At 51.6% G+C, this 14629-nt stretch overlaps 1 protein-coding gene across 2 annotated transcripts; it reads left to right on the top strand.

Annotated features, from left to right (window-relative positions):
* Positions 1-4505: 4505 nt before the first annotated feature.
* Positions 4506-14372, top strand: LOC100056094 (palmitoyltransferase ZDHHC19). Of its 2 annotated transcripts, none has more exons than XM_070266605.1 (8): positions 4506-5315; positions 5664-5785; positions 6324-6463; positions 7234-7623; positions 13005-13090; positions 13304-13507; positions 13901-13966; positions 14148-14372. In XM_070266605.1, exons 1-7 carry the CDS (start codon positions 5197-5199, stop codon positions 13908-13910), a joined length of 1071 nt encoding a protein of 356 aa, XP_070122706.1. In that variant the 5' UTR covers positions 4506-5196; the 3' UTR covers positions 13911-13966; positions 14148-14372. The 2 variants fall into 2 exon arrangements, with proteins under 2 accessions (XP_070122706.1, XP_014594922.3); XM_014739436.3 differs by having other exon boundaries at positions 4519-5315; positions 7513-7623.
* The last annotated feature ends 257 nt before the right edge of the window (positions 14373-14629 follow it).

The following is a 14629-nucleotide window of genomic DNA, read 5'->3' as shown; positions in this document are numbered from 1 at the left end:
TAAGATGTTTCACAGTTGTCCATATTCTGACTCACAGTGACAGTATATATGACCTCTTATATGTGCCTGGATTCTGATAGGGTGGGCCCAGTACTTTTGCTCTTTAAAATTAGATTGTTCTTTTCATATAATTTTGGTTCAATATGTCAATCAAGGAAAGATGTAAATTAAGAACCAATAATCAGATCTTTGACCATTGTCGTAGTTATGTTCATAGCCTCTGAAAGTCAAAGTTTGGAGATGGAACAGAAAGCATAAAAGGGCCCTTATTGTATGCTTGCCGGAAAAGAAGACGTTAAAACTGATCAGCAGTATTCTGAAACAAATAGCCAGGAATTCTGAAAGAAGTAGCCACCCTCAGATTTCCCTCATGGGTGTTCCTCAGTCATATGTTGTAATTCACATCCCGTCAATGCTGGCTCTACAGTCTGTGTTCCTGAAGTCATCTGTTCCCAGACCCTGGAGTCCTGGAATCCCGGGAGGAATCACCGAAGGCTGGCTCCCGACCCCCATAACCCATGACATGGCACTCTCAAGCTGTGAAGAATGTTAAGAATATAGAGGTGGAATTAACATGCTTCATATTTTCTTCATGTGCTCAATTATTGGACCCATGTGGTGTGGTAAACTGATGAATAAATAAGAGGATTTAATCTTGGTTTTACATAGGGAAAGAGTTATCAATATGAATACAGTTTTAACGTCTTCTTTTCCGGCAAGCATACAATAAGGGCCCTTTTATGCTTTCTGTTCCATCTCCAGCAGCCAAAAAGACAGAAGGTCAATTTGATTCTTCTGAATTTGGGACTCAGTACCATAAAATAGCAACATCAAAGAGCTGTTGCTCTACATCAGTACAGGTTTCTGAGGATTAGCGTGGTCACGGTGATGGCCACGTTATTAATCAAACGAACTTTCCTTTACATGGCACAGCAGAAGGGAACATAAGAAACATTCAGCATTTTCAGGTGTTTTTAGAAGTGAGGAATCTCTTATCATTCTATTCATTTGCTTATAATTGTCTATTGTTTTAATATTTCCAAGAATGGCAAAAAAGCTCGTAAGCGGATCGAGCCCATTAAGATTACTCATTTCACTTAGGTGAGATAATAACTCTCTACCATTGGGTAGAACAGGCAGAAAGAAATAATGACTTTTTAGTGAATCATGTTGAAAACAGACTGTTATCGAAAGATCATTTCTCTTCAAAGCTAACAATTTTTCCCTCTGTGATACATATATCTTTAAAAAATTATCAATTTTAATATATGTCAATATGTAGGAATTTTAAATGTGCATGCATATATACAGTTTTATTATCACAAATGAAAATCTAAAGCTTTAAACTTTAGTATTTAAAATATAATTTTATCAAGCATGAGACAATATTCCTAGTACATTGATTTCAACCACTTAATTTGAATGACATGAAGAAAAAATGTGTCTCTATAGACAAGAAAATGTAAGCAACAACAACTGTTGATGAGGGACTTTCACTCTGTGTTTTTAATCAAATTAATCTCCTCAGGCTGTTCCATTCAATTCCTTCCATTCCATATCAGTCTAGGGGAAGGTGTTTTGGAGCACCAGCTCGGCCTCCTCCATTCATTGATCAATGAACAACGTTTCTGCTCTGCTATTCCGATCTGGGTCTTGCTCTCTTAGCACCAGTGGCTCCGGGCAGAAGGACCCACTTGTAGGTTACTGGCCCCTTGGGGCTCGGTAAGAAAATATGGTGACTGGCAGAATTGGAATAGTCTCTGACTCCTCTCTTTGATTCTGGCCTCTCAGCTCCCAACACATGAAGCGGTGGGCTGCGGAAGCTTGTCCCAGGCTGACTCACCCACCTTGTTGGAGGCCTGCAAACGGGAGGGAAACCAGGACTGTCCTGCCTGGTGTTTGACCACTGGACTCTCCCCACTGTTACTATGTCTGGCACCAGTGACCACACTTAGTCTTTTGTCTTCTGCCGCTTGGTTCGAGTCAAGGGGGATCTCCTTCGAGCCAACATAAGGTCTACCTTCTGTTTGGCATCACAACAGCGTGTGTGCGCACACGCAGGACTGAGCAAGAAGAGGGGCTTCTCCCCAGAAACAGACTGAGGGAGCCGCTCTCCCCAGGAAGGGTTTTGCCCGCCCCTTGAGGGAGCCCATCTCCTGAGGACTGGTACCCACTTGGCGAGGAACCGACTGGGTGAGGAATCAGGGATGCCTGATCACCCCAGGTCAGTTGGGGGCACCCAGCCCTCACAGCAAAGATGCCTCAGTGGGAGGTTCTGAGGGGGTGTTGGAAGCTGGTAAGAACAGCTGTGGGGATTTTTGTTCTGTCTTTGTCTTTACACTAACGTTCTTCCACTAGGACCGGCTGGGAGGGATGGACTTTGTATGAAACGACTACATCTTATGCCTCACTGTATTTTGAATTATTCTGTGGCGATAAACATTGTGTCTCACTGGGGAAATGTTTCCTTTGCCTGATATTGTGAGGGCCTACAAATCCACCCTTCAGGAATTGGTAACTAATCATGGCAAAGGAGATCTCACTTTAAAATAGTCAGACTGACAGCAAAAACAGCTATCAAAAGGATCCTTACCACAAAAAGAGAAGAATCTAGGGATCAAGATAACTCGGGATAATTTAAAATTACAGTGGCCATTTTGAGGCTCCTTTGAGTCTCCAGAACTTACACGTTGGTTGTTAGAAGGAACATTCCAGTCAGGTAAGATCTTTTAAGAAGCTCACTTAGTAAGTCATGGCTTCCACGGACACCCCTGTAATCTACCTTCCTTCGAAGGAAGACCCCATACGAGGCCCTCCCATGGTTAACAAGACTGAGAGATTTTCTGGGAAACTGCTACCCTTAAACAGTGAAGGGGAAACTAAAATTAAAAAAAACAGTATATGGAGTTGTTTAATGCTGTCAGGAATAATTTCAGTTTGTCCCAGCTGAAAGTTGACAAGGTCTTTGAAAGGATTTGATAAGTTATGGTCAGAAATTTGGCCAAATTGGAAGCTGATGTTTAAAATCAGATAGGAATTTTTTTGAGCTTCTTCCTGAAGTTAAGGTAAAACTATGTATCCAGAGGGAAAGAAGCAAACTAAAGGTAATGTAATTGGATGGGTGTGTCAGTCCTTTGATGAGGAAACTCCAAGCCCTCCTGACTTCTCCTGTGAGCCCCTCTCAGACCTGAAGCTCTTAGTCTGGAGACACAAGAACAGGTCCTTGCTGGGCTGGCTTTTCACCCCCATGGAGGTGCTGGGACTCCTTCCTCCGTCATCTCTCATGAGTATATTTATCCCCACCCTGACCCGCACTGTCCCTGGAGTGCCTGGGTCTGCAGCACCACGAGGCTGCAAAGAAAGGCTAGCGGGTGAAATGGAAAAGGCCAACCAGACCTAACAAACCAGATCTGCAATGGGGTTCAACAGGCTCTTCCCAGCCTGACTTGGTTTCTACCACCTTTGGGGCCTCTCGGGACTATTTTGAATCTTCCACTCTTTGGGCTTTGCGTCCTAAATGCGCTGGTTTCCTTTGTAAGCCAACAACTAATGAAATTTCAAATGGTATTAACTCGGGATATGAGAGGTTGAGAGGCCAACTGGATGACAATCAGATGGATCTAAAAGTTGCCGGGGCTAAGTTCTACTTCTCTATGGCCCCTATTACAGGACCCCTGGTCAGCTGGAAGTCGTCACAAAAGATGTCACTTCATCCATTGCCCTTCAAGAATGAGGAGCAGGACACAGTCAGAGGAGGGATTTTGTGACCCAGGGAAGTCCCTAAAACAATTTCCACGTCTAACACTTTGGTGTTAAGTTATGGTCATAGGAACCAGGGCACAGCAATGCCAGGTGGCCAGACAGGAGAAGCAGTCCAAACCAGAAAGTTCCAACATGGCGATGGGGTGCAATGCACAAAGGAAATGTGTGCCAAAGGTGCCATGTGCAAGAAAGGAAGATCTGTGCATGCCCCAAATGCCCCCTCCCCGGGCGATGACTTGGACCCTGCGCCCTTCACATCCCGTAAGAACCCAGCTCAGCTTCTTCCAGGAGAAGCTGTTTTGCAGCATGAGCTCTGCCTCCTCCATTCATTGATAAAGGAGTAATGTTTCTACTCAGTCATTCCAAAACTATGTATCAATATCATCCTAACTTTGGAAACCAAGGAAGGAATCTTGGGATTACAGATTTTATCCATGTCCAAGGCTAATATAATCATGTTGAAATTAAAGAGACCTTCAAAATGGCCACTACGTTTCAACACAGAGTTCTGAAAATGTGTGCGGGGGCTGCCTCTCAGCACAGACCCCATAGTCGGGTGGTGGTGGCAGGTCTGAAGCTGACTGGTGGCCCCTGAGTCACAGGTCTGTTGGAGCTCTGACTCACAGTTGGGGGACTCTGCCAGACACAGAGGGGTTCAGGTGCTCAGTGGCTAAAACGAATGACAACTGTCAGCTGCATGTCACAAAGGAGCAGTGATTTTGTCCCCTCATAAGCAGCTCAGAGGGAGGCAGTTCTAGATCGGGGCAGTGTCAAGACTGTCATCAAAGGGTGTCTGTGTAGCATGTTGACTTGTTGCCTAATGGGCCCAAGAGGGCACTCCCGGCCAGCACATCTAGGTTCAAGACAGGAAGAAGGAACAGAGCTGTGCCAACGGTGTCCCTTTCCCCTTTGATCAGGGAGCTAGAAGCTTTTCTAGAAACCACAGAGATCCACTTAAATCCCGTTGACCAAACTTTTGTCAAGAGAAGCCTGGAAACGAGGGAAGCTGGGAAATTATTTCACTGCCCCAACCCCAAAGGGGAATTTCATGAGAGCAGAAAGGAAAAACTGGAGACAGAGTGAGCAATGAGCACGGTTTGCTTCGATCAGCACTTCCCCCGAAAGGGCGATTGGAATCAGCCCCTTCTCCCCATGTGCTTCGAAACTCTGCTGGGGTCTGGAAGCCCACCTGGCCGGGGCAGGACCTCTCCGTCCCCAGCAAGTGGGGGTGGGGGCGTTGCCGTTGGAGGTGCTGGTCATAGGCTGCAGAGCCCCTCGCTCACATTCTCAGCTTCTGTGACATCACACTGGGACTCGTGCCTTCTACCCTGAGCCGTGGCTTGGGCGCTCACTATCTCTTGAGCGACCACTTTGGAGATAGGGCTCCTGGAGCCAGTGTTGGTGAGGGCGCCTGTGGGCCCTGGAGGTGCCGCCATGCCGCTGTTGCGGGCTGGCCAACCTCAGGGCCTGCTTCCCTGGATGCTCCCGAGCTTGTGTGCCGCTCTCAGTGCAGTGATGCTGCTCATCCTGAGTGGACTGTTCTTTGCTTTCCCGTGAGTCTCCCACACAGGCCGGCAGGTTTCTGACAGACACAGAAAGGAAGAGAGATGATGATAACATGGAGCAGGGGAAGTGCAGAAGAGGGGTCATGGAAGGGAGGCTATTCTAGCCAGAGGGACCCGAATGTGCAAAGGCACCGAGGCATAGAGTGCTTGGTGCCCCTGGGAGCTGGTGGTGGTGGGTCGTGTTGGGTGACATCTGGTGGAGCTTCTATGGATCTGTCACTAGCCTGGATATTTATGGCAGGCTTGAAGGTCTGTGAGTCCTGAGCAGGTGGACTGAGTCCTGGGGGGAGCTCAGGGCCTCCCGCCGATCAGGGCTGAGTCCTGCTCTGGTCTCAGTTGCAGATGGCTGGTGCAGAACGGCGAGTGGGTCTATCCCGTCATCTTGGGCCCCCTCTTCGTGCTCACCTTCTGCTGTCTCATCGCCCTCAATGGGTCAGACCCTGGCACCCTACATCAAGGTGAGTTCTCGGCCCCTGGAAGAAGGAGGTAGCAGCCGAAAGGCTCCTGCCTGCAAGCATGATTCCTAACGTGCTCCCCACTCCCCTCCCGGGCCTCAAGACCCCTTCTCCCACCTCCTCATCTGCTTGGGCCCTACTTCTTTGCTTCCTGACCCAATCCGCCAAGATGTGGAAAAGAGAATTCTGGAGGTTTCCAGTTACCCTGGAGGGGAGGGCGGGGCAGGCCAGGGAGAGAAGCCAGGTATTGACAACCACTCAGTTCTCGTCTTCCTTCCCACTGCACACTCTCCTGAAAGCATCAGTCCCAGTTGTGAAGGCCTGCGTCCTCACAGAGCTCCTCTGGCTGCAAATTACCTTCCCTTGGGCTGCCAGCGTCTCCCAGTTCTGTCAGCCAGCCGAGTGGGGACCGGGGATTCCCATGCCCACCTCCTCCCCACCCTTCCTGGAGCCCTGTGATGCTGCGGGGCTGCCCCCACCCCTGCCAGCAGCAGAGTGACGGAAGGGCTCCTGCTGCTGCCCAATCCTCTTCCCACGCCAGGCTCCAACGAACTGGACCCCATGATGATGCCTGTGGTGTGGGTGAACCACAGGGCCTTCCACCTGCAGTGGTGCCCAAAGTGCCGCTTCCACCGCCCGCCCCGGACCCACCACTGCCCCCGGTGCAACATTTGTGTGGAGGTGAGCACCCCTCTCATCTGCCCCCCTGCCCTCTCCCACCCCTGCCCTGAACTCGGCTTGGGCCCAGAGGCCCATTGACTCCGGGTGGCCGTGGCAGGCGTGAAAACACTACCAGGACTACAAAAGGCCAACGGTGGCTGTAACTCCCAGCCACTCTCGGTCACTCATGCAGGTCACTGCGTCTGTGCCTGCTGCTGTCCTGGGAGGCTGGCCCTTGCCCACTCAGGTGCTGACAGGCACAGGTGCATCCACATCTATGCTTGGCCTGGTCAGGCCAGGGGGAGGAAAGGCACCCGTGTCCTACCCCAGGCCTCACTGACACTAGATGCCCAGGGGGCCTATGGCGGGCTGCAGATCTGGCCTGGGGAGATTCACCTGTCCTCTTCCGGGGCTCCAGGCCCGACAATCTTCTGGATTCTGAGAGCTTGTCTCTCCTGTGTATAGCCTGCCAAGGTTTACAAATGTGCTGTCTTCTCTCCTGCTTACAACCCTGAGAGGATGGAGGGTGCGGGGGGCTGTGTCATTCTTACTCTCATTCAGTGGATGTCAAAACAGAGGTCCTGCTGAGAGTACAGCAGGAAGTGTCCCACAGAAGGCTAGGTGCACCTTGTCTCTAGAGGCCTCGTGACAAGTGATCTTGAACCACAGAGCCCCAAAGTGCTCTCACCACAGAAACGCCAGCGATAGTGACATTTTGGCTCAGGTTTAGGGGCGTTGGAGGCTGGGCCACGGTCAGGATCTGGAGGGCGCCCCCTCTCACTCTCGCCCAGGACTTTGACCACCACAGCAGGTGGGTGAATAACTGTGTCGGGCACCGCAATTACCGGCTTTACCTGCTGCTGGTCCTGTCCCTGTGTCTATACACTCTCGCCGTGCTGGTCGCCTGTGTGACGGTCCTGGTGCGCACGACCCACCTGCCCTACGGTCTGGACAAGATCATCACGTATCCACCAGGCTGTGGGGCCCACTTTGGGGGCGATGAGGAGGGCTGGGAGAGCCTTGGGGTGGGGGCAGGGGGCAGGGTTCAAGGCGCGGCTCCTTATCTCCAGGGCAGCATCGGGGTGGCTGTACCCGCCGCCGGCTTCCTGGTGCCTCTCTTCGTGCTGCTGCTCATCAAGGCCTGGTCGGTTAGCAAGGCTGAGCGCTCCCATGAGGGCAAGGTATGTGGGCCCGGGGGAGCCACGACACCGGGCTGTGGGCGGTCCCCTTGTCCCTCCCAGACCTCCGCACCTTCCACTCTTCCTCCACCGCCCTGGTCCTCATGGCCTGCCCTCCCTCGAAGGTGCCTCCTTAGCCCTTCAGACCCTGATTCAGCTCCTGTGGTGCCTCCACTGGGGCTCGGTGTCACTCTCCCGACTGGGTGCCCTGCGTCCAGGGCCTCCTGTGTGCCAGCTCGCGCATGCAGTATTTTGAGCGCTGTGCGCAGTGGTGAGTGAGGCTCCACCTGTGCTGGTGGTGATGAGGAGCCTGAAGTCAGAATAACTCCCGCCAGGGGCTGGTGAACACTGAGAGATCGGCCTGACCGCTCTGTGCAGCACAGACTCAGAGAGGGAACGGAGAGTTCAGAGAGGACCGCGGTGGAGAGGTTTTGGGTGGGTGAGGGCAGAGGGGAGGGCATTGCAGGTGAGGGGCACAGCTTACCAAAAGGCAGGGATGCCCAAAAGTGTGCGGACTGTTGACGAGATGGCGACGAGACAGTTGTAAATGGAGCAGAAAATGGATTGGAAATGGAAGTGGCCTCTTTGGCACTGGCCGGACGGAAAAGGCTCGGAACGTCAGGTGGAGAAATTGAGTCTTGGGACCAGGAACCTGGTCGCCACGGCAGGACTCCTTTTTTTTTTTTTTGACATACAGTAAAATTCACCTTTTTTAAGCACCCGATTTCTATGAGTGTGGGCAAGCACAGACAGTCCTGTAACCACGACCATAATTAAAATTCAGAACAGTTCCGTCAGCCCCCAAATTCTCGGATGGTCTTTTGCAGTCAATATGTCCCCATACCTGCTGCCCCTGGCAACCACTGAGTTGTACTATCCCCATAGTGTTTCTCTTTCCCGATCCTCCTGTAAATGGAATTCACAGACTTTTGAGTCTGCTGTGTTTCACGTAGCAAAATTTATTCAAGATTCATCCGTGGTGTTGCCTATATGAGGAGGTTCTTCCTTCTCTTGTTGTGTACTATTCCATCCTATGGATATACCTATGCATGCCTTGTTGATCCTTTCGCCAATTGAAGGATATTTTGGTGGTTTCCAGTTTTTGGTGATCATGAAATGTGGTTATAAACATTCGTGTCCAGGCCCCTGGACATGTTTCCACTTCTTTGTTGATAAATCCTTAAAGGTGGCCTTGCTGGGTTGTATGGTACCGGAATGTTTCCCTTTGTAAGCCACTGCCCAGTTGTCTTCCAAAATGCCTGTACCATTTGGCATTCCCACAAGCAACGTAGGAGAATTCCAGTCGTTTCTCCATTTTCACTGTCATTTGGCGTCGTCAGGTCTTCTGTGTTTTGTTTCCTTACTTTCGTCTAACAAATGTGTGGTGCTATCTCGTTGTGGTTGTGTTTGCGTGTTCCTAATGACTGATGATGCTGAGCATCTTCTCGTGTTCTTGTTTGCTGACCGTCTATCTGTGATTTGTGTCTGTTCCAATCTTTTGCCCATTCAGAAAAATTGTGTTGTTTTCTTCTTATTGAGTTTTAAGAGTTCTGTCTGTATCCTGGACTCAGATATGTGTTTTGCAAATATTTTTTCGCAGACTGTGGTTTCTCATGTCATTTTCTTTACAGCGTCTTTCAAAGATCAGAAGTTTTCGACTTGGTGAAGTGCCATATCAGCTTTTCTTTTAAGGATTGTGTCTTTGGTGTTGTAATGAAACAATCGTTGCCTAACCAGACATCCCCAAGATATTCTCATATGTTTTCTTCAAGAAGTTTTATAGTTGTAGATTTTCTGGTAGGCCTCTGAATCATTTCAGCTTAAATTTTGTATCTGATGCAAGATATGAGTTGAGATTTATTTTTTTTGCGTATCGGTTGTGCCACCACCGTTTGCTGAAAACACCATCCTTTTCCCATGGAGTTGCCTTTGCACATTTGTCAAAAATCAATTGACTCTATAGGTTCGGGTGTATTTCTGAACCCTCTCTTTGGCCGATGCCACACTGGCTTCATTAGTAACTTTCTCTTAAGTCTCGAAGTCACTCAATATGAGGCCTCTAACTTTTTCCTTCTTTTTCAAAGTTCCTTTGGCTGTCCTAGTTCCTTTGATTGTCTTTATAATTTTTAGAATCAATTTGTGAATTTCTATAAAAATGTTTGCTGAGGTTTTCATTTGGATTGCATGGAACCCATACACCAATTTGGAAATTGAACATTTTCACAACATTGAGTTTTGAATCCATGAACACGGGATTCCTCTCCATTTATTTAGGTCATCCCTGACTTCTTTCATGAGTGTTTTTGCAGTTTTTAGTATAGATCTTGCATACATTGTGTTGAATTTTTTCGGAGTACTTCACGGGTTTTTGTGTTACTCTAAAGTTTTTCAAATTTCTTTTCCATTTGTTTATTATTATAAGAAACTACAAAGGAATTTTCTCTATCGGACTGGGATCTTGCAGTTTTGCTAGAGTCTCTTATGAGCTCTCAAAGCTTTCTTGTTGATCCCACATAGAAAAACATGTCATCTGTGGGTTAGAGCAGTTTCATTTCTTCCTTTCCGATAAGCATGTCTTTATTTTTTCCTTTTCTGACAACAATGTCTTGGACCTCTGGTCCGGTGTTGAGTTGGAGGGGTCAAAGTGAACATCCTTGCCGTGGGCTTCCTTTCGCAGGACTGTGGCCTGACTCGAAGCGGTTTTAGAAAGACTGTAGAGGGCCCCGTTGGTGAGGGGGGGCCTGGTGACATTGAGACAGCTGAAAGGACGGAGGAATCCTCTCTGCCCTCCGCCTCTCATCCTTCCAGTCACCACTCCATCACTCCATCCACCCATATGTGTTTGCCAGCTCACCTGTGCCTCCTCTGCTCAGCCCTTACTCACCAGCCCCCTGTGGTCTGCCTGTCTTCCCTCTCCAGATTCAGTCCATCATTTCAGCCTCTCTTGGGCAGCACTGTCCCTTCGCACATCCTGTGCTTCTTCAGTCCTAGGTCAGGCCAGAGGCCTGCCGTCCCTCCACTGCTCAGAATGGGGGTCTCCCATCCAGGCTCTCCAGCCTTGAGAAACGGAAATGTGGTCTTCTCTTTGACATTCACCAGACACTCTTCCCCATCACCTGCAGAACCCGCTCAGGTGTTCTTCACACACCTCAACTTCATTTCCTTCCTACCTGCCTCCCCTGACCACCACTTCTGCTGGGCCGCTTGCTTAGTGGTTGATATAGCAAGGGCTCTGGAGCCAGTGCACATAAACTGAAATCACGGCTGCACAGCATAGCAGCAGGGAGAGTTTGGGCATGTGACTTATTCACCTGGTGCCTCAATTTCCCCATCTGTAAAAGGAGGTCGCGTGGGTTACTTTGGGTAAGACACGTAGCACAGCGGCTGATATAAGTAAGTGTCCTATACGTCGTTATTGTTACTGTTCCTTCCCATCATCATTTACACATGTTCACGTCTCTCTCATCTGAAAAACAAAGCAAACCTCCAATCACATCACCGTCCTCCGCTCCACATGTCCTACTCTCCCCTCAGCACAGACGTAGTTCCTGAGAGGGTTGTCTGTGCTCATGAGTGCCATTCTGCACCTTCCTCAGCCCACTTCAATCTCTGTCCTCACTGTCACGCTGATTCTGCGCCCTCCAGGTGGCCAAAGCCAGTGTGCGGTCCTCAGACGGATGTTTCCAGGCTGCACTCAGCCCCACCTGAGGCTGAGGGCACCTGCCATGGCCGTCCCCGGCCCCTCAGGCCCGGCTCCCCCTGCTTTCCTGGCTGCTGCTCCTCTGCCTGCACCCTGGAGTCTTGGCCTGGTTTGCCTGCTCTTCGCTCTCATCCCCTCTCTCTGCTGCTCTCCCTGCCCAGCTGCCCTCCCCACCCTGCAGGCTCCAGTTGGCTCTATTGTTTGTGGGGTGTCCTCAGTCCCCACTGATGTGCCTGGAAGGTTGTTGAGGCCCCAAATATTTATGAGCTAACGAGCGAAACTGCAGACAAAGGAATGCATAAGGCTCTGGGATAGAAGGGGAGGGAGAGAGAGAGAGAGAGAAGCCTGGAGCTCTAAACCCTGGGGAAGAAGGCTCCAGAGCAGAGGCCGCAGGGAGGTGGCAGGAGATGGGGCAACGAGATGCCCACTTTGGTTTTGGCCCTGCGGACCGTGAGGACATTTGAGACTCACAGTTGGAGCACGAGACCCGGGTCTGGAGCCAGCGAGAGAGGACAGTGTGGGAGCTCGGAGCTGTGGGTTCCAGTCACGGCTGGTTGGTCCCCTGTGGGAAGGGGAAGGAGCGCCAGCTCTTAGTCAGTCCTCGTGAATTCATCCAACAGTTATCACTCCTTTAAGCACTGAGCAAGCAACGTTTTCCTGTGCTGCATATACGTCTCAGACGTCAAAATGGATTTCTCTACATTTGAAATTTTGGTAGTAAATTTCCCCTAACTGTGTTCACCATTTAGTGTCCCTTAAATGCTTTCAACACCTTCAAGAAGGCAGGACTCAAACTCTCACAGTGGTTAGTGTTGCTATATGGCAACCATGGGAATTTCTGGAGCCCTCTTGACTTTTCCTGCCCCAGGACTAAGCTGTCCTGCATGGAGTCCTGGCTCCTTTTGGAGCAGAATAGTTCTGAAGATCAACGTCTTTGTGACAGGGGCAGGGGTCAAGAAGAGCTGGCGGTGAGCAGAGGTGCTCCTGGGCCACTTTTGGTCGTAACAGACATTTTGTAGCCGGGGCTCTTGTATTCGGGGTGAGACTGCCTGCCCTGAGGAGGAGGTCGGAGCTAGCCCGATGGGTGGAGGGCAGGGAGGAGCAGAGCCTGGTCAGCAGTGTCCAGGCAAGGACTTGACCTTTGGGCCTCACCTTTCCTGCACTGGGTGCTCAGGACGTGGCGCCCAGATGTCCAGGGCCACGTGAGTGTGGTTAGGGAAGTATGATTGGGCCCCAACCAACTGCCCTTCCAGAGAGTGAAATTCAGTGAAGGCACAGTGTAGAAAAACTGAGAGCTGGGAAAGCAGAGAAGGGGCAGCAGGCGGGTGGACGTGTCTTTGGAGCAGTTTCGTAGCAAACGGTCGATGTGATAGGGTGTTTGGAAAGAGGCGGCAGGAGGATGTGTGTGGCCAAAGGAGGCAGAGAGGGAAGGATGCTGCCAAGGGGGTGCCGGGTGAGGGGAGGATCCCTGAGACGGCAGGAGACTGGGTGCAGGGCCAGGGGTGGCCTGGAGAGAGCTACTCGGAGGTGGGTTGGGGGAGGCCTTGGCTGACACTCGCGGCTTCTATCCCTTGGGGTCTTGCTGCAGCCCTGGGCTGAGCTGACGGGCTCAGGGTGGGGCGTGGTGGTGGCCGTCCCAGTCCTGCTGGATCTGAGCTCTTCTTCCTCCCCTTGCCCCCTCCAGTACCAATACCTGTATGTAAAGAACCCTTTCGACCTTGGCTGTGCCAGAAACTGGTGTTTCACAATTTTTGCGCCACGAGGACCCAAGTGAGTTGGCACAGCAGAGGCCCAAGTGGTGACCCTGGGGCTGGTGGGGTGAAGCTGGGATTCTCATCCAAGAAATGGGGCAGAGGGCCCGGCAGCCTGGATGCGACGGGCCCCAGCTCCCTGCATGGACGAGCTGGTGCTTTGTGCTCCCCAAGCTGAGGGGGACCAGGCCTGGAGGGTTGCAACCCCTTCCATCTGGCTTGTGCTCCCCAGGTACATGGCCGAAGCCGTTGGGCTACAGAGAGCGGTGGGGCCTGACTGGGTGCCCATGCAGACCCTGCACTGCTCGACAGGCCCCTCGGGCCCAGTCTTCCAGCCGTCCCCGGGCCAGGGGCTCGCCCCCACGCCCAAACTCAGGGTCTCTACACACCGGGACGGGCTCCCCCAGGGAGTCGAGATCCTGCAGATCTCCAGGAGGTGAGGTGTCTGTGTGTTTGTGTGCGGGTGTGTGTGTGTGTGTGTGTGTGTGCATGTACAAGTGCAGCTGCCTGTGCCTGTGGTGTTGGGAATGGGCATCTCTAGATTGTGCGGATGTGGGGGGAAGCTCCTGCATGGTGCAGTGGCCCTGAAGCTGGAGCACTGAGAGCTCGAGGGAGGGGGCTTGTAGTCCCCAGGAGCGCTGGATGTAGAGTCACAGGCCTCCAGAATATACCGGGGGATCCTGGAGACACAAAGGGAAAAGACCACACCACAACCTTGCTGGTTGGCCTTGGCCCAGTCACTTCCCTTTCCTGGGTCTCAGTGTCCAGATTAGGACTGAAGGGGGTCCAGTGGTTTCTAATTTGGGGGTACCGATTCCTTTTTTAAAAGGCAACTTTGAATCTGGAGCTGAGTGTATGAACCGTGTGGAAGTGGACCATCAGGAATGAAGTGGGGGTAGGTAATTCACAAGCCCCCGCCCACGGGCCCCTGCAGTGGCATTCTGTGGTGTCAGCCCACACCCATGCTCTGTGTGTGGGGGGTGGCAGCTTGGACAGCGTCTTCCTCCCCAGCTGGTGGGCCATGCGCTGTAGGGTGGGCCCTTGGGGACAGCCCCCATCCTCCTCTCTGCGTTTAGGTCCACGCCGGCTGGCCCAGTGCTGCCCCTGCTGCATGAGGCTGCATATCAGCCTTGGTCTGCTCTCGCGCCTTTGCCCCTGGAGATGCCAGGAGCCTCGACACCTGAACCTCACTCCTCTATCCCGCGTGGAGGCTCTCCATGCCCTGTCCCTGCCTACTCCCCTGGCGGGAGTGCCTGGATCCCCAGAAAGCCCATTAAATAGCCTTTGCCTGCCTCCTCCAACTGCCTTGGGGCTTTGTCTGTCCCAGTTTCCCTGGAGCTGGGGGACATGTGGCATTCTGGGGGCTGAGACAAAGACCCTGGGAGGAGGGACCAAGATCCAATACTGGCTGGCTTTGTGACCTTGGGCAAGACACACAACATTTCTGTCATCCTTAAAACGGGGCAACCCTAACAACCACAGCAGAGCTGGAGATGATGGAAGAGAAAACCCAGCAGTGCCTGGATGTCCTCCCCGGAAAGTCCTGGCCTCCACCCTG

Source organism: Equus caballus, chromosome 5 (assembly GCF_041296265.1).
Source record: "Equus caballus isolate H_3958 breed thoroughbred chromosome 5, TB-T2T, whole genome shotgun sequence".
Lineage (NCBI taxonomy): Eukaryota > Metazoa > Chordata > Mammalia > Perissodactyla > Equidae > Equus > Equus caballus.
This window is presented reverse-complemented; position numbering and strand designations above follow the sequence as displayed.

Excerpts from the sequence above, each read along its gene's own strand:
- LOC100056094 (XM_070266605.1), top strand. The coding sequence starts at position 5,197 with ATGCCGCTGTTGCGGGCTGGCCAACCTCAGGGCCTGCTTCCCTGGATG. Across the intron at positions 5,316-5,663 it reads GGACTGTTCTTTGCTTTCCC|TTGCAGATGGCTGGTGCAGA; the intron begins GTGAGTCTCCCA and ends CTCTGGTCTCAG. Across the intron at positions 5,786-6,323 it reads CCCTGGCACCCTACATCAAG|GCTCCAACGAACTGGACCCC; the intron begins GTGAGTTCTCGG and ends TTCCCACGCCAG.